Source organism: Acipenser ruthenus, chromosome 34, assembly GCF_902713425.1.
Source record: "Acipenser ruthenus chromosome 34, fAciRut3.2 maternal haplotype, whole genome shotgun sequence".
NCBI lineage: Eukaryota > Metazoa > Chordata > Actinopteri > Acipenseriformes > Acipenseridae > Acipenser > Acipenser ruthenus.
The window spans coordinates 11,887,712-11,907,653 of NC_081222.1; the positions used below are offsets into that span (position 1 = coordinate 11,887,712).

Genomic DNA, 19,942 nt, shown 5'->3' on the forward strand with positions numbered 1-19,942 from the left:
GCATTCGTAATTTGGTGACTCATGTATAACCCTGTTTCAAATATAAGGACAATACAGCTCTGGTTTGTGATGCAAGGAGAAAGGGGGCTCCCTCCAGTCCAGGGCAGGCTTGAGGCATGGAGACTGAACTGCTCCCTCCCTCACCCCCTAAGAGAAAGGGTGCTCCCTCCAGGCCAGGGCAGGCTTGAGGCATGGAGACTGAACTGCTCCCTCCCTCACCCCCTAAGAGAAAGGGTGCTCCCTCCAGTCCAGGGCAGGCTTGAGGCATGGAGACTGAACTGCTCCCTACCTCCCTCACCCCCTAAGAGAAAGGGTGCTCCCTCCAGGCCAGGGCAGGCTTGAGGCATGGAGACTGAACTGCTCCCTACCTCCCTCACCCCCTAAGAGAAAGGGTGCTCCCTCCAGTCCAGGGCAGGCTTGAGGCATGGAGACTGAACTGCTCCCTCCCTCACCCCCTAAGAGAAAGGGTGCTCCCTCCAGGCCAGGGCAGGCTTGAGGTATGGAGACTGAACTGCTCCCTACCTCCCTCACCCCCTAAGAGAAAGGGTGCTCCCTCCAGGCCAGGGCAGGCTTGAGGCATGGAGACTGAACTGCTCCCTCCCTCACCCCACTAAGATAAAGGGTGCTCCCTCCAGTCCAGGGCAAGCTTGAGGCACGGAGACTGAACTGCTTCCTCCCTCACCCCACTAAGATAAAGGGTGCTCCCTCCAGTCCAGGGCAAGCTTGAGGCACGGAGACTGAACTGCTCCCTCCCTCACCCCCTAAGAGAAAGGGTGCTCCCTCCAGTCCAGGGCAGGCTTGAGGCATGGAGACTGAACTGCTCCCTCCCTCACCCCACTAAGAGAAAGGGCGCTCCCTCCACCCACTCGATAATGGGCGGGGCAGAATTTGAAGTGTCTCAAAGTTCTGAACAGTGTCACAGGGAGGGAGGGAGGGAATGGAAGCTAAGCATTTAGAGCAGTGAAACTTGAAGTCATTGGAAGTGTCTGTAGTACCAGGACAGACTCAAGAGAATATCGTGACACAGCTGAAAGGCTGCGAGGATGGCACTCACACAAGCTGCGCTGCCCTCCTTCAGGAGTTTCTACTCTTCTCAGGACTCTCTCAAGGTAATTCCGTTGCTGTGTGTGTGGGGTTTGGTCTTTTTATTACAAAAATGATTATAGGGGATCTGGAGGCTGCTGCTACCAATGCAGATGGAAGTGTATACATACCATGACCTTGTCTTCTAGTTAATATTAATAATATTAGTAACAGTATTAGTATTGTTATTATTAACAAGTAATGTAGTGGTTAGGGCTCTGGACTCTTGACCGGAGGGTCGTGGGTTCAATTCCAGGTGGGGGACACTGCTGCTGTACCCTTGAGCAAGGTACTTTACCTTGATTGCTCCAGTAAAAACCCAACTGTATAAATGGGGAATTGTATGTAAAAAATAATGTTGAATAAATAATGTAAATGTATATATAATGTAAATGATATCTTGTAACAATTGTAAGTCGCCCTGGATAAGGATATACACACTCATATATAGTCCTTTCCTCTCGTACTTCTTGTGGGACGTGTTTCAGTAAATAAGGATTCAAAGCCAGGGTGTAAAACTGAGATGCACGGTAAAGCATATTAAAATAAAAACATTATAATCATTTTAAATCGGAAAGTATTACTAACGGAAAAGCACGGGAACACAGCAGGATTGCCGTGGCGATTTACTGCGGGAATCTTTTATAAGGGATGTGTCTGCATTGGTGGAATTGTCCTGTGCATGTTACATTATCCATTGCTGCACCGCAGAGCCCTATCAGCACCAGTCAGACAGCGTGCTATCAGGCCCTGTGTACCGTGCAGCTCCCAAGGCATTGTGCTGCCGAGGCTGCTTGCTCGGGCATCTTCAGGGTAAAACGCTGCTCCGCACAGCCAGCAGGGGTAGAGGCTGATGGAGCTGATTGGTCACACTTCACATCTCAAGCACCTCTTCCCCCATTGCCATGTACTGTAGTTACTCACATACAAAACATGACTCTGCAGCACTGGTAAACGTATTTTATTATAAACTCCCCACTTTACTACTGGTCTTGTTTAAAGGGCTTTTTCTGTATATGGGTTTTGTATGAAAGGCTCTTGGGGATATTTCAGTGGCATGTTCTTTGTGTCGCAGTGGTGGAAGTCGGACGATCACCCTCCTCCTGCTCCGACCTCCTCCGAGCTCCAGCCTGACCTTCCCCCCCAGCCCCTGCTGCAGCAAGAGCAGAGGGACCCGAGCAGTGCATGCTGGGACCTGGAGTTCTTTGTGTCCGGCTTCAACACTCCCGGCTGTGAGCTGGGCTCAGCATTGGACTGCAACTCCCACCCGCCCCAGCAGGCCAGCGCGAGGCGCGGGAACGGGGGGCTGCACCACCTCAGGGAGAATTCAGCGGATCCTAGCAGCAGCTTGATGGCCGATCTGCTGGCGTCTCAGCAGGTTCCATCGACCTACCCCACTGTGGATAGCCAGGCTCACTACACTGGGCACCAAAAACTGCACCCGAGCATCGGGGATCCCTCTAGAGACTGCTTAGGGTTCTTTCTGGGGAACGGGTGGAGTGGAGATTGGGACCCCAAAGTGACCAGCGGTGCTTCCATCGAAGGGCATTTCCACCCAGACCGGGCGTTACATCACCAGCCTCCCATGATGCAACACTTCGGCTTGCTTCAAAATTACCCCCACAGCGGTTCCTACCAGGACCTGTTCCAGAGCCAGCAATACCTCCAGTTTCAACCCCCAGAGCACCCCGGCTTGTTCGTCACCCCAGCTCCTCCGTCTTCTTGTTCTTTCAACGCTGGCTTGGCTCTGCTAGCGCCCTCCAGTGACCTGGAGGGGAAGCGCAGGGGCAAGACAGCAGCCAGGAAGCGAGTGGCCGTGCATTGCTGTGAGCACCCGGGCTGCAGCAAGACCTACACCAAGAGCTCACACCTGAAAGCACACCGACGCACACACACGGGTGAGTAAACACTGAGGCTCTCACTTCGTGCCCGAACCTTTCCCACAGTAAAAACAGCAAAGTAGATAGAGAAAGCACTCAAAAAAAACCCATAGCCAACCATGGTGAGAAATGCATAGCACAGCCGTTGAAAAAGCATTGTAAATACTCTTTATTTGAGATTTTACATATTTTACATTTACACCCATTCTTTTTTTCATTCATTTTACATTTCTTTTAAAGATGACATTCGTGCATACAGACATGCATTTGGTTTCAAAAGCATTTGAAATACATTTAAAAACACCAAGACAATCGTGCTTTGTACAAGGTTAAAACAGACACAGATTAAAATCAACATGACAAAACCTGTGCTGCTTTAAAAGTGACTGGGAAAAAAACATATAACCATCTATAAAAAACTAGTGCTTGTGCGGGCAGGGGAGTGCTCTCTTAAAAAAAGTTCAAAAGGTGAACATGTAGGGGTGTTCCCTACCGGCAGTTAAAATTCTCCAGGCAAGCTCACAGCCAGGTGAAGGCACATGAAAACTCTGTAATGTAAAAGCCCAGTGAGGGAAATGCAAAAAGAGAGAGATTTGAAAGTGCTTACAGCGTCCCTCGTGTTCTGCTGTACAAGGGAGGGGTTCACATTGAAAGGGGGCGGCTCAGTGAATCTCTCTGGCTCTGTGTCTGCAGGTGAGAAGCCCTACCACTGCACCTGGCAGGGCTGCGGCTGGAAGTTCGCCCGCTCCGATGAGCTGACCCGACATTACCGCAAGCACACCGGCCAGCGCCCGTTCCAGTGCCAGCGGTGCGAGCGGGCATTCTCCCGGTCCGACCACCTGGCGCTGCACAAGAAGCGACACGCCTGAACACGCGGCACGCAATCCACGCAGCGCACGGATCCTTCATTCAGCTAAAACCCAACTGCAGTGCCCCCCCTAGTGGCCAGATCCATGTAGCGCGTATCACAGTTGCCTGTAATGCTTTGAGTAAATGAGATGAAAATCGAAACCAAGCAGAAACGAACAAGTAAATGAAGCATCGTGGGAGAGACAAGTGAGCGGTGGGCTGGTGTTTAAACCATATACCATTAAAAACATATATAGAACTAGACCCGCCAACGGCTGACTTTGAGTGAGATGCATGCTTATAGATCTGCCGCTGAGAGGAGAGAGCGCTGTAAGCAATGTAAACAGGCAGATAGGCGCAGCGTTTATCCGGGTTTCATTCATTTAGCTTCAATACAATTATATTTTTAAACTTGGATTCTAAACTATTAAATTATTCTACAAATCTTGCAATGTCTGATTAATTGATTTTAGTTGCAAAATCAAAAATCAAGATACACACACATAGCCCTCAAAGCAATATAGGAGGCTGTGTGGTCCAGTGGTTAAAGAAGAGGGCTTGTAACTAGAAGGTCCCTGGTTCAAATCCCACCTCAGTCACTGACTCATTGTGTGACCCTGAGTAAGTCACTTAACCTCCTTGTGCTCCGTCTTTCGGGTGAGACGTAGTTGTAAGTGACTCTGCAGCTGATGCATAGTTCACACACCCTAGTCTCTGTAAGTCGCCTTGGATAAAGGCGTCTGCTAAATAAACACATAATAATATATGTATCTAAGGTTGTTTACTTCCTCTTCGATGTCTTTGAGTTTCTCTCTACAGACAGTGTCCTTCAGAGCTGTAATAAATCTCCTTTTCTTTATAAAAACATGTTTTTGCTGCACATTTCTTATCCATAGACAACAGAAATGAATGCTTACTGGAATAATACGTTTGTATACATTTACATGAACTGTATGTAATTAAACCGGACATTTCGAGACAGGATTAAACATTGTTAATCCGTATCAGTTTCTAAATGAAATCGCGGATATTTGACAACGAGTGAAGCTTTTATTAAGAATGAATATATAAATGAATTAAACCCGGATAAACGCGGCGCGTATCTGCCTGTTTACATTGCTTACAGCCCTCTCTCCTCTCAGCGGCAGATCTATAAGCATCCAAGTGACTGACTGTTATTTATGTGAATTAATTAATGCCTATATTATGTCAAGAAACATTTTGCCAGGGCAAGCGCTCTGTGAAAGTGCTCTCCGCTGTTTACTAACTCCGCCTTCAGCAGCAGCTTACTGGCTGCAAAGCGCGTCAGTCATTAGGGGGAGGAGCTGGTTGGTTACTGCTGGGTAAGAAAGGACGAAAGGGGTGGAGCCAATTTCACCCTCCAGGAAGTCAATCTGAAAGCATGCCTTGCAAACTGAGATTTCTTCAACCGAGTGCACTGTAGCACCAGAAACACGTGTTTCTTTCAAAACTGCACATTTCTAGACTTATAAAGTGAATGCCGGTTCATGGCCAGGGGAAAGGTATGGAATGTGTGGAATTAGCTCCAGTCACTGCTGAACTGCAGTTAACAACATGCACGGGCTGAGCACTGCCCTGTAGTTTTAACGCTGTGATGCTGCGATGCCAGGGGGCTGTGATTGCAGCCGTGTGGATCCGTGCGCAACGCTGTGACGCTGCAGCTTTGTAAATGGACCGCCTGCTCAAATGCTGAATATTGTGCCTTTCTCTTTTATTTGTATTTGAATGTTAATAAAGTTTGGAGCAGTGTGGAGTAGTGGTTAGGGCTCTGGACTCTTGACCGGAGGGTCGTTGGTTCAATCCCAGGTGGGGGGGACACTGCTGCTGTACCCTTGAGCAAGGTACTTTACCTAGATTGCTCCAGTAAAAACCCAACTGTATAAATGGGTAATTGTATGAAAAAAAATAATGTGAAATAGTGTATAATGTGATATCTTGTAACAATTGTAAGTCGCCTGGGTAGGGGTGTCTGCTAATAAATAATAATAACATTATACATGGTAAACTATAATTTACAATCGTATTATCTTTGACGTCACTATCGGAGTTGATAAAGTAATGTTACAGTTACAAGTTACTTGCACACAAGTGTAACTCGTTACAGTAACGCATTACCGTCTGTGTGTCACTGAAAATAAACCCTAAATATTTGTCATAGCATGTTACACCACACGGGGGCAGCAAAGCTGTGATTGTAACGTTACGGAGGCGCAGTTCAGTCAGGCTTTCGGGAAACTCGTTGTATTCCACTCGCTAACTCCCCCCCTTTAGATACTGATGATAACCTCCTGCTGCTGTAAAGCAAAAATCACAAAAATTTTGGATCCAAGCACAGCCCTCGACCTTCCCCTGGATGAAAGAGGAGATCATGCAGAGTTTGGTTGCGCTGGCTCCTGCGGGTCCGAATGCAGAAAGAAACAGACAGACAGACAAACCTTTATATATTAAGAACAACAACGACAACAACAACAACACATTGCCAATATTGCTATAATAATGATATTATTGAATTGTATTTTGTCACACTTGTACTTGCTTGAACCAAAAGTCATTGTATTTATCTTGCTCTTAATTGTATTACTTGTATTCTAGCACTTGAAATGTATTTGCTTACGATTGTAAGTCGCCCTGGATAAGGGCGTCTGCTAAGAAATAAATAATAATAATAATAATAATAATAATAATAATAATAATAATAATAATAATAATAATAATAATAATAATAATAATAATAATATATTGAAATGTACCAAGACTTTAAACTTTTGTTACGTTTCCCAGTACCTCGTGTTAAATTAGAGCTTCAAACACGTAGAACAGATAAGAGACGCGCTCTTCAGTTTGGTTTTCTGAGGCTGGGTTTGTTCACGCTTAAAAAGACGGTGTTCTTTAACCCGGTTCGTTTTCCCGGTACAATAATAATAATACACTGTTGGAGAAATTGATAGCAATGTTATTGTTGCTGTTGGCACGCCGAGGACGGATACAGGGTTACTGAAATCCGCGCCTTACGTGCGTCAGAACCGTACATTAACAAGAAAGAAAAGAGAACATTGCAGAACAGAGGCCAGCTATTGCATTGCAGGAAGCAAAAGTGAGTAGCACTGTAACTCAACACGGGATGGATTTCCTAACACAGAACAAGTAGCTATGAGACTGTAAGAGCCTCCCTTTCTCTGTCTCTGCTGCACCAGCACAGAGGGAGGCTGTTCAGAGAGTATAAGAGCCTCTCTTTCTCTTTCTCTGCTGCACCAGCACAGAGCAGAGGGAGGCTGTTCAGAGAGTATAAGCGCCTCCCTTTCTCTTTCTCTCCTCCTCCAGCACAGAGGGAGGCTGTTCAGAGAGTATAAGAGCCTCCCTTTCTCTTTCTCTGCTCCACCAGCACAGAGCAGAGGGAGGCTGTTCAGAGAGTATAAGAGCCTCTCTTTTTCTTACTCTGCTCAACCAGCACAGAGCAGAGGGAGGCTGTTCAGAGAGTATAAGAGCCTCCCTTTCTCTTTCTCTGCTCCAGCAGCACAGAGGGAGGCTGTTCAGAGAGTACAAGAGCCTCCCTTTCTCTTTCTCTGCTCCAGCAGCACGGAGCAGAGGGAGGCTGTTCAGAGAGTATAAGAGCCTCCCTTTCTCTTTCTCTGCTCCTCTAGCACAGAGGGAGGCTGTTCAGAGAGTATAAGAGCCTCCCTTTCTCTTTCTCTGCCCCACCAGCACAGAGCAGAGGGAGGATGTTTAGCTCTTACACTGACTTACTGAAACTTTACCAAGGGTAACATTAGAGTGGTCAAAACCACACTTTCACAAATAATGTGATCCAGAAATAGCTAGATAAAAGAAAAGAAAAAACAAACGGTCCTCTCTGTGATTTAATCTGATATGACGCTCTCTCCGCGGCTGAATGTATAAAAAGACACGTCTCTGAACCTCACTGTGGAAAGGCAGAAGCAGGCCTTGTAAACATGAAGTGATCCGAGGCCAGGGGCTGTCCTGAAACGCTCCTCTGACTACAGGGGGAGTGAAGTGGACCATTCTCCCCACTAGGGGGAGTAGAACACTGTCACTTATGAAGTTAGGGGATGATATTAGGGCTGCGCGTGTTTCAGTGCTCGACGCTGTGCAATTAATTTCTTAACAAACTTATCCAGGGTTACAATTGTTACAAGATATCACATTATTTTTACATACAATTCCCCATTTATACAGTTGGGTTTTTACTGGAGCAATCTAGGTAAAGTACCTTGCTCATGGGTACAGCAGCAGTGTCCCCCCACCTGGGATTGAACCCACGACCCTCACTGCTCCACACTGCTCCCCTTAATATGCTCCCCCTCCCCCCCCCCAATCAGCCCGGAGGAGTCTTTTCAGAAGCACCTTGTTTGCTGTTGGTTGGTGTCTTCAGTTTATTAGGACCACAGACTCCACAAGGTGCTGGAAGGTGTCCCGAGGGATCCAGTCAGTCATTAATGTTTTCACCCAATCAGCGCAGAGAGGCAGGCAGAGGATTGTGATTAGAGTCGCCACCTGACCCCATAATTTCGGGACACTTTGGGACTGGACGGGGCTTTTAAGTGACCCTTAAACTGAAAGCATTAAAACGTGAATTCAGCGCTAAACACTTGCTTAATTTATACTGGTTCTTAATTATCCGAATCACTGAAACACAAATCTTACAAAATAATAATAATAATAATATATATATATATCTTCAATAAACGCGTGTTGGTTTATTCAAGACATTTTTTTTTTTATTTTGTAAAATTGGTATTTCAGTTCTCAATATATTTCAGTTGCTAATTAGATCCTGTTAATTAGTAATTTACACGGACTCTCCCAATTAAATAATAACATTGATCAGATGTTCACTCTGTCTGGTGTCCGAATAGTATTAATGATCCGAGCGGGAGAAGGCGATATTATTATTATTATTATTATTATTATTATTATTATTATTATTATTATTATTATTATTATTATTATTATTATACTATTAGAAACTATAAATAAACTTTAAAATATATAGTATTAAAAAATATGAATAAAATAAATAAATATTGATGATAGTATTTATTTATTTAATTTGTTAAAAGCTGTTATTGTATTGTCATGCTGCCTCGAGATAATTAATTAACAAAATCACCAATCCTTTTCCTCTGTTTTTTTACAGTATCTGCTGAAAGACATTTAGGGGTGTTCTGCTCGCCCTTGTGGGGACAGTGCCTCACTTCACTCCCCCTGTAGTCAGAGGAGCGTTTCAGGACAGCCCCTGGCCTCGGATCACTTCATGTTTACAAGGCCGGCTTCTGCCTTTCCACAGTGAGGTTCAGAGACGTGTCTTTTTATACATTCAGCCGCGGGGAAAGCGTCATATCAGATTAAATCACAGAGAGGTGCCTTTGATATCACTGCAGTGTGGAAGGCAGTGGGTTTGAGGAGCTCAGTGGTTAGATAAAGAAAGCGCTGGGCTGCAGTGTGGAAGGCAGTGGGTTTGAGGAGCTCAGTGGTTAGATAAAGAAAGCGCTGGGCTGCAGTGTTGAAGGCAGTGGGTTTGAGGAGCTCAGTGGTTAGATAAAGAAAGCGCTGGACTGCAGTGTGGAAGGCAGTGGGTTTGAGGAGCTCAGTGGTTAGATAAAGAAAGCGCTGGACTGCAGTGTGGAAGGCAGTGGGTTTGAGGAGCTCAGTGGTTAGAGACATTTTATAACATGAATAAATAGTTTTAAAAGATTCCATGGAGTTTTGGAAAGCAGTGCAGAAACAGCTCAGTGCTGCGGAACAGTGCGTTCACCAGACGTGATCAAATATACGACTAGTGGTGACTGGAGCACGATTCCTACCTTGGATCATTCAACACATTAGCATTCACTCTACCCCTCGTGTAAAGACTATCCCATTCTGAAATCCCACTGGCACGCACACACAGTCCACCCTGCTGGTGATCCGCTGCAGTGTACCAGGCAGGCAGGCAGTGTGCTGTGGGGATCACTGTGCTGTGTGGCTCCATTGTGTTTGCATTGCTGGTGATGCTGCCGATGGCTCTGCTTGTTTTTCTTATAACGATATCCCAGTCCTGTTTTTGCAAAGTTTTCCAGGAGTGAGAACAGAGTATCATGTTTTCTCCGAAAAGCAGACATTCGAATTGGGTTAAGGTTAGGGCTGCTTTAGCAGCTCCACTAGAGCCACACTGCTTCCCTCCCTCCCAGTCCCTCCTCAGCTCCACTAGAGCCACACTGCTTCCCTCCCTCCCAGTCCCTCCTCAGCTCCACTAGAGCCACACTGCTTCCCTCCCTCCCAGTCCCTCCTCAGCTCCACTAGAGCCACACTGCTTCCCTCCCTCCCAGTCCCTCCTCAGCTCCACTAGAGCCACACTGCTTCCCTCCCTCCCAGTCCCTCCTCAGCTCCACTAGAGCCACACTGCTTCCCTCCCTCCCAGTCCCTCCTCAGCTCCACTAGAGCCACACTGCTTCCCTCCCTCCCAGTCCCTCCTCAGCTCCACTAGAGCCACACTGCTTCCCTCCCTCCCAGTCCCTCCTCAGCTCCACTAGAGTCACACTGCCTCCTTCCCTCCCAGTCCCTCCTCAGCTCCACTAGAGCCACACTGCTTCCCTCCCAGTCCCTCCTCAGCTCCACTAGAGCCACACTGCTTCCCTCCCTCCCAGTCCCTCCTCAGCTCCACTAGAGCCACACTGCTTCCCTCCCTCCCAGTCCCTCCTCAGCTCCACTAGAGCCACACTGCTTCCCTCCCAGTCCCTCCTCAGCTCTAACCACTAGAGCCACAGTCCTCGAAATACTTCGGACTTTTTCTGAAGTTGTTGGCCTTTCTGCCTTTGCAAGCTATAATAAGCCCTGAGCTGTAAACATTCCTGCCTGAAGTATTCTCGTCACCCAACTCCAAGTCATGGAAATGTACCACCTTTATCAATTACAGAAGGCCTGGTCTTTGAGACGGCTTTTCAAACTTAAAACGGCAGGCTGCGAGCCAGAGAGAGGCCCGGGTTGCTAGGCAACGAACCACAAGGGTCTTGGTATGTTTACGAAACTGACTGACCTAGTTTGCCTTGACGAGAGAGCAGAGAGGAGGGAGAGGAGGTCATGGAAATGCTTTCCTGACCAAAGGGAAAACATTTTCTTTCATGTTTTTTTTTTTTTTTTTTTTTGGTTGGTTTTCAGTGAGCGGTTTTAAGATGTATAATACTTGGTAATGCAATTTGAAGTGGATTTTGTGGACTTTATTCCAGGCATGTAGGAAGGTTTAAAGCACGTGTTGAAAATATAAATGGTGGAAGTGATGTCAAAGAACAAAAACACGAGCTGGTTAAAAAAAAAAAATTAAACTTTAAAATTAATCTATAGACATGTACAGTACATACATCCATATGGGTCTGGTAATATAGAGAAAGCTCCTAAAGAAATGTATACAATCCATCTCGTAACAAAAGTCTTTGAAAATCAACGTCTAAAAATGTGTAGACACATCCAGAGGGATGATAGGTGAGTATCTTCAGATGCTTCTGAGTGATTCTTTGCTGCTCGAGTTTTTAAAATGCATCTTGTTTGACTCTCCTGATGGTTTCAGACTGAGGTCTTTAGCACTACATTTCCCCCTGCACTGTGAAGCCACTGACTTTCTTAAAGCACCCTGAAATAGGCTCTAAAGCACGTCTTCTCTCTGAGTTCAGCGGGCACACCAGAGTGTAACTGTTAACTTGTCCCCCCCTGCAACACTCTGCCCCGGTTGATTTAAGAAGAGTGAAACGTGTTCTATGAGAACAGAGTGATGTTTTATTTCCATCCACTAGGGGCAGAGTGTCTCAGGCGAGCGCCTTCACTCACACAGCTTTTAACCCCCTCTCATCTCACTGACAGGGTCTGAATCTGTAACCGCAGCTCTCTCTTTCCATCTCATTCATCTTGTACTAGTATCTTGCATTGCTATGCCCAGTATGGAGTACTTTGCATGTCATAACACTGCATTGAATCTGGCTTTTGTTTTGTAGTTAAGCATTCATTGTTCTCTCGACTCTGTGGCCTATTTGGAAGCTCTTGTGCTGTTTATATTCCGAGCATGTGCCTTCGCTGTGCTCCAAGGCTTTTTGAAGAGTCGACCCACTTCACTTTTCTAGGGCAGCAATAAAATGATTATGTAAACCGACAGGTCGGGTTACACAACCCTGGCACATACACCTCTCTCTCTCTCTCTCTCTCTCTCTCTCTCTCTCTCTCTCCCTCTTTGTCTTTCTGCCTCTCTCTCTCTCTCTCTGCCTCTCGAGTTCGATGAAGAATTTGCTTAGAGCCAGTTAAAATCGTAATGTCTCTCAAGATGACAGACTACAAGTTGTGAAAATAAAATGATTGTAGCGTGCACGGGGTAAGTACACAGCAGGGCTGGTAGGTGACGTAATCACACACGAAGCCCGATATGCGCCCCTTGCAAAGGCTCTTCTGTACAGCGGTATCGGCGCTATGCTTTAGTGCGAGAGGACCCGGGTTCGCGCCCGCCCTTCACCTGTATGTGGATTGCCTCGCCCTGTGTGTATAAAAGTCATAAATCAACGTACAAACACCATCAAAAATGTTCAAAGAAAATTCAGTTTTGCCCCGTCCTCGGGGAAGATGCCCCTGGGGTCAAGCTAAAAAACATCACTTTGTAAAACATTTTAAAGAACAAAATACAGTAGGATGAAAAATAGAGAACTTTATTTAAATTACAGATGTTCTTAAAACATTTGAACATGTTCAGCATTTAGGAAGTTTTCTCAAATGACATTTCTGCTTCCCACACAGTAGCGCAGTATGCATTTTTTTGTTATTAAATAACGACGTTGATTAGGTTGCGCGGCTGTATCATATTACAATCTGAATGTTCACATGGCCAATACCTGTTTAGTTTGTGTTTTTAATAGTGTGCGTTTAATAAGGACCGTCTTATTAAATTCAAACAGAAATATCAACACGTTCACAACAACGCTACATTTAGAAACACTGACCTAAGCGTAATGAACATTGAGAATGATTTTGAATTACAGCCACGGGCGCAGGCGTCGCTGAACTGCAGGACCGGCTGAGGCGGTGATGAGATTTTACAGACGGGAGCTTTTTGACTCTTAAAATATCACGAGGCGAAAGGTTACGGTCGCCCTGAGCGTTCATAATGAAGTGGTCGACTTGTTTAGCTGGAATATAACAAGGCTGTTTTTTTGTGTGTTTTTTTAGTTATCCATATACTTAACTATGACAGAAAATTGAAGAATGTGACATTTCGAAATCTAACATAAAATACGACTCCACTGCTATTATGGCTTCCGGTAAACTTTTGCGATATCATTTTGTTTCTTTGATTACAACCCTAAAATATTAGGTGACGCTAAACGTTTGGCCGTAGTTGTATTATTATTATTATTATTATTATTATTATTATTATTATTATTATTATTATTATTATTATTATTGTATGATATACATTCTAAAACCAGTGTGTAGTTATTTCTGATAATCAATTTGTATATGAATGCCAGTATTCCTTCAAATCAATACACTGGGATTGCATTGAACAGCATAGCTGATGGCATTTCAGTTTTCTATAAGGGGCTGATGTAAGTCTTCTCTGTCTTCTCAAACGGCTTGTTATTATGAGACATAATAAAAACAAAAAAATAATCACTCTAGGAACGTTATTTAGAACTTTTATTTAACGTCATGCAACTACAAAATGACGCAGTGTATAAAAAGCTATAGAAAGCGGCGTGCAATTCAATATATTACACATTATTCAGCAGGTTTCGTTGGACTTTATGAAGCAACATGTGTTAATTCTATAGGGGGATGCAACGCTTTCTCCCATGGTTTGCAGATCCATTTGCAAGCTGTCTGATTTCTATTCAAACCTGTCCACTGGTCAAGCTTTGATAAATAAAAGCACGACCCCAAGACAAGGTTGAAAGCCTCACTGACAAAATGGATATGTATGCAATGGATCACACCGATTATTCATCCTGTTACTCAAACTGGGGTAATGTGAGCTGAGGCTGGACAGCCGACTGTGTGGATTGAAACTAATAGGCTTCAGTGACCTGCCCTACAAGCCCAGCGTGATGTGATTTGAGGACAGAGCGCTCAGCACTGCCAGAACACGCTCCAGTATCTCGTGTACTGACCCAGTTGAAAATTCATAGAAGACTCTCCGTGTTATTCTAAACTTCTGCTAGTTCCCCCCCCCCCCCCCCCCCCCCCCCCCCCCCCCCCGGCTACGGCATAGAGTCAAAGATCTATATTTAAACTGTTTTATTTAACAGTGTTTACTTAATAATATATATCTATATATATATATAATTTAGATACTAAAAAGTGAAAACTACAAAGCGGTGTGTAATTCAATATGATAAGGTAACATTGTTCAGCAGGTTTCATTCGACTTTATGACGCACAATGTGTTCATTCTGTAGGGTGATGGAAAACTTTTGGCCAGAGCTGTATGGTCAGAAAACTACTCGTTTTTTTACAACCCAAATGGCGAAACGCCAAGAAACGAGCCCTCTTAACAACAACAGCGTGGTGGCTCCTGTTCATCGGATGACTCGCTCCGTCGCTGGTATTGTTGAAACCTGAAGATTATGATCAAACACGACGAGGCGAAGGTCAGCATTCAGCTCCGACCCCACCAACAACAAGACAGGAAACCAACAAGCAGAGGGGAGCTTGAAGCATATGTGAAAGCTATTGTAAATCAAGCTCAGACTGTCAGGTCTAGAAACTAAAATGCCATCCCTATACCTTTTTGTTTGCAAATGAACCTCTGTGCAAAAGTATGTGCTACATAGTGTTGTTTCCATTTTTTTTTTTTGTCCAAACATATACATACTTGCTTGCCAAATGACATTCTGTATTCTATATATAAACCATAAAAGCCAGGTGGAGCTCACAGAGCGTGCCTGAAGACACCGAGGGTCAGGGAGTCCAGCTGAAACCTCAGGGACAGGTTTGCAGTGGTGTGTGTGTTTTGCATGCGTGTCGCATTGTGTTGCACCATAGTTCCAGAACACCCATACAGCCGGGGTAAACTGAAGACACGGTGGATTGTAAATGTATTTGTGAAGTTAGGGAATTGTTGCATAATTCTGTCAAATTGCGTAAGCCTTGTGTGCTTTGGATCGTGCTTTTGAAATGTATTTATATAGAGACACACACGCTGCTTGGCTTGTCTATCTCTCGATGCGATTGGGTTTGGTATCAATCATAGTTGCAGATCCAGTCCACTTAACTATGCTGTACCCTGAGGGTGAGGGCTACTTTCAACACGATAATGCACCCATCCACCATGCTAGAATGGGTACTCAAACCCACTGCCTCCCACACTGCAGCCCAGAGCTTTCTCTAATCACTGAGCTACTCAAACCCACTGCCTCCCACACTTCAGCCCAGAGCTTTCTCTAACCACTGAGCTACTCAAACCCACTGCCTCCCACGCTGCAGCCCAGAGCTTTCTCTAACCACTGAGCTCCTCAAACCCACTGCCTTCCACAATGCAGCACAGCACATTCTTTATCTAACCACTGAGCTACTCAAACCCACTGCCTTCCACACTGCAGCCCAGCACTCTAACCACTGAGCTCCTCAAACCTACTGCCTTCCACACTGCAGCCCAGCACTTTCTTTCTCTAACCACTGAGCTACTCAAACCCCACTGCCTTCCACACTGCAGCCCAGCGCTTCCTTTATCTAACCACTGAGCTCCTCAAACACACTGCCTTCCACACTGCAGCCCAGCGCTTTCTTTATCTAACCACTGAGCTACTCAAACCCACTGCCTTCCACACTGCAGCCCAGCGCTTTCTTTATCTAACCACTGAGCTCCTCAAACCCCACTGCCTTCCACACTGCAGCCCAGCGCTTTCTTTATCTAACCACTGAGCTCCTCAAATCCCACTGCCTTCCACACTGCAGCCCAGCGCTTTCTTTATCTAACCACTGAGCTCCTCAAACCCCACTGCCTTCCACACTGCAGCCCAGCATGCAGCTCACTGTACAATTACGTCAAGACCTCTCTTGTCAAAGGTTATACTTGTGTTTTGTTTGGCAGCCCTCTCCCTGAGTAAAGGCCAGTGTTACACAAAGCAAACAGAGGCATTTGGCCACATGTGCTGCTCAAACAGAGCTTGGGGAAATTACTGCATAACTTCATGCCACGTAGTAAAATGAATGTGGAGCGAAATGTCATTGAATTATCAGTCCTGTGCTGATGAGGAGCGTCTCCTCAATTACTCCCTGAGGAGCTCAGTGGTTAGAGAAAGAAAGCACTGGGCTGTAGTGTGGAAGGCAGTGGGTTTGAGGAGCTCAGTGGTTAGATAAAGAAAGCGCTGGGCTGCAGTGTGGAAGGCAGTGGGTTTGAGGAGCTTAGTGGTTTGATAAAGAAAGCGCTGGGCTGCAGTGTGGAAGGCAGTGGGTTTGAGGAGCTCAGTGGTTAGATAAAGAAAGCGCTGGGCTGCAGTGTGGAAAGCAGTGGGTTTGAGGAGCTCAGTGGTTAGATAAAGAAAGTGCTGGGCTGCAGTGTTGAAGGCAGTGGGTTTGAGGAGCTCAGTGGTTAGATAAAGAAAGCGCTGGGCTGCAGTGTGGAAGGCAGTGGGTTTGAGGAGCTCAGTGGTTAGATAAAGAAAGCACTGGGCTGCAGTGTGGAAGGCAGCGGGTTTGAGGAGCTCAGTGGTTAGATAAAGAAAGCGCTGGGCTGCAGTGTGGAAGGCAGTGGGGTTTGAGGAGCTCAGTGGTTAGATAAAGAAAGCGCTGGGCTGCAGTGTGGATTGCAGTGGGTTTGAGGAGCTCAGTGGTTAGATAAAGAAAGCGCTGGGCTGCAGTGTGGAAGGCAGTGGGTTTGAGGAGCTCAGTGGTTAGATAAAGAAAGAGCTGGGCTGCAGTGTGGATTGCAGTGGGTTTGAGGAGCTCAGTGGTTAGATAAAGAAAGCGCTGGGCTGCAGTGTGGAAGGCAGTGGGTTTGAGGAGCTCAGTGGTTAGATAAAGAAAGCGCTGGGCTGCAGTGTGGAAGGCAGTGTGTTTGAGGAGCTCAGTGGTTAGATAAAGGAAGCGCTGGGCTGCAGTGTGGAAGGCAGTGGGTTTGAGTAGCTCAGTGGTTAGATAAAGAAAGCGCTGGGCTGCAGTGTGGAAGTCAATGGGTTTGAGTAGCTCAGTGATTAGATAAAGAAAGCGCTGGGCTGCAGTGTGGAAGGCAGTGGGTTTGAGGAGCTCAGTGGTTAGATAAAGAAAGCGCTGGGCTGCAGTGTGGAAGGCAGTGGGTTTGAGGAGCTCAGTGGTTAGATAAAGAAAGCACTGGGCTGCAGTGTGGAAGGCAGTGGGTTTGAGGAGCTCAGTGGTTAGAGTGCTGGGCTGCAGTGTGGAAGGCAGTGGGTTTGAGTAGTAAAAAAAAAAGTAGTTAAAAAAAAAAGCTTTACAAGTGACAAACGAGATTAATCTCAACCGGACTGTGATTATAACCACAGTGATATGATGAGTACGTACTCCCATTGACTCTCATTATGATCTGGCCGGGACAGTTCAATGTGGGGATAACACTCACAGGGTGACTTGAATCTACAATATTCTACTGCAAAACACATTGTTGGCCAACTGTATTTGAATCAGGCTCACTGCGCTTTCCCTGGCGCATACCTGAACTGACCTTTAGAACGAATGCTTGCAATACTATTTGCACATTCCCAGGGGCCAGTGAACTGTGTCCTTACTAAACCCTGGGCTTGGTGGACTTAATTCAACCCGAAGTCTGTTTCCACACCCACCCGTGGCATTTACAGCCTTCACAGGAGCGCTGACGCCTTTATCTTCTCCCTTCTTGTTGTTGTGCTGACTCTGTGGATCTGGAAGCTCCTCGATGGAAGGGTGGAGGGAGGGCTGGGGTCCTGAACTCTCTCCGGTCTCACAGGCTCGGCTGGTTGAGAGAACGCTCAGAACGAGGGCCGGACCGCAGGCCGTGGCTGAAGACGGCTCTCGTCAGACAGGCTGGGCTGCTTGCAGCCTTCAGCTGAGCGGCTCTCGGTGAGCTGAAAACGAGCAGGCCAGAGAAATCGCCACGTCACTCCACTGGAACTGGAACGATGTGCAAGACGATAAGCCAGTTAACACGCACTGAATAATTCCCACACCACTAGGTTGTATGTAATTCAGACCAGTTTGATTGGAATGGCGTAGAAGGCAATTGTCTTTCTCTTCTTTTCCTTTTTGCCCTTCTTTCAACTTTAACCATTGAGCTGTGCTCTTATTATTTATTATTATTTATTTCTTAGCAGACGCCCTTATCCAAGGCGACTTACAATTGTTACAAGATATCACATTATTTTTCCATACAATTACCCATTTATACAGTTGGGTTTTTACTGGAGCAATCTAGGTAAAGTACCTTGCTCAAGGGTACAGCAGCAGTGTCCCCCCCACCTGGGATTGAACCCACGACACTCCGGTCAAGAGTCCAGAGCCCTAACCACTACTCCACACTGCTGCCTGGGTCACTTTGTCTGTCTTTTATTTAAATACACAATCCTCCTCCTATATCGTAAACATAACTGGTAAAAAAAAAAAGGCTTAATCATTCTAGAAGGGCTCAGAAGCATTCTAGAATGGTTTAGACCCCCATTAGAATCCCTTATTCAAGAATACTAACTAACATTTAAACAAAAAAATATGAATCTTTGCAGAGACTGGTCACTGTATATTGATAACAACTTATTTTTATTTTTCAAAGCGTGATGCATCATTTTGTATTTACAGTGGTGACGAAGGATGTGTGATGCTTGTATGTAATTAATACACAGAAATATAATATTAAGCATTACTCCACCACACCCCCACCCTGTATTCTCTAAGCTGTTAATCACATAAGCTCAGAGCTTACATTTCTCAATTCATCATTTATTCAGAGAAATGTTTGTTGCAGACAGCGTCCAAAAAAGCTTGAAGAAATAGGACAACGTCACATTTAATTTCCAAATGGCATGACCCCCTAAGAGAAAGGGTGCTCCCTCCAGTCCAGGGCAGGCTTGAGGCATGGAGACTGAACTGCTCCCTCCCTCACCCCCTAAGAGAAAGGGTGCTCCCTCCAGTCCAGGGCAGGCTTGAGGCATGGAGACTGAACTGCTCCCTCCCTCACCCCCTAAGAGAAAGGGTGCTCCCTCCAGGGCAGGGCAGGCTTGAGGCATGGAGACTGTACTGCTCCCTCACCTGGTAAGAGAAAGTGTGTTCTCTCCAAACGCAAAAGTATTAAAACATAACTCCTCCCCAGACACACACACAATCGAGCTGCGTGCGACAGATTAGCTTGGAGTTAATCACTGAATCAGAGGCGTGCTTGTTTCTGCTGTATTGTTGGTGGTTTTTTCTTGGTAACACAGATGGGACGAACTTTGCACAAACGAAGGTACACACAGTGCTACCACGTTAATTCCAGTGAATCTTACCTCGTGAATACTGCCTTCATTCCATAGGTCTCAGATTCCCCTAGATGAAAAAAAAGCTCACATGATGGTAAAGATGAATTTGATTCCATGGCAATTGATTTGAAGCTGTAAGTGAAGAATAGTTATCGAAGGCTTCATGCAGATACTTCAATGCTGAACTTGTGTCCAGAGCTGTAGGGTCACCTTCAGTATTAAAGGCACACCTGGGCTGTATTTCTAAAGTCAGGAGTGAAGGATATTCTATAGTAAAACCTTGCTTTTAAAGTGACTGCAGCTGATAATTGCATACATCTTATCTGTCGCCTCAAATGTGCAATTTTGAAAGAAACACAGAGAGTGGTGAGGGGATGGAACGGGTTACCTAGTCATGTTGCTGAAGGAGACTCTTCTTCACACAGAGAGTGGGGAGGGGATGGAATGGGTTACCTAGTCATGTTGCTGAAGGAGACTCTTCTTCACACAGAGAGTGGTGAGGGGATGGGATGGGTTACCTAGTCATGTTGCTGAAGGAGACTCTTCTTCACACAGAGAGCGGTGAGGGGATGGAATGGGTTACCTAGTCATGTTGCTGAAGGAGACTCTTCTTCACACAGAGAGTGGGGAGGGGATGGAATGGGTTACCTAGTCATGTTGCTGAAGGAGACTCTTCTTCACACAGAGAGCGGTGAGGGG

At 45.8% G+C, this 19,942-nt stretch overlaps 1 protein-coding gene across 1 annotated transcript in view; it reads left to right on the top strand.

Moving 5' to 3' along the window:
- Nucleotides 1-935: 935 nt before the first annotated feature.
- LOC131705011 (Kruppel-like factor 1) overlaps nt 936-19,942 on the top strand; it is a 134,922-nt gene continuing 115,915 nt past the window's right edge. The window contains exons 1-3 of the mRNA XM_059006887.1: nt 936-1,109; nt 2,159-2,981; nt 3,657-8,052. Coding sequence (XP_058862870.1) covers nt 1,044-1,109; nt 2,159-2,981; nt 3,657-3,832 — 1,065 coding nt within the window. The 5' untranslated portion in view covers nt 936-1,043 and the 3' untranslated portion in view covers nt 3,833-8,052. The remainder of the gene's footprint in view (nt 1,110-2,158; nt 2,982-3,656; nt 8,053-19,942) is intronic.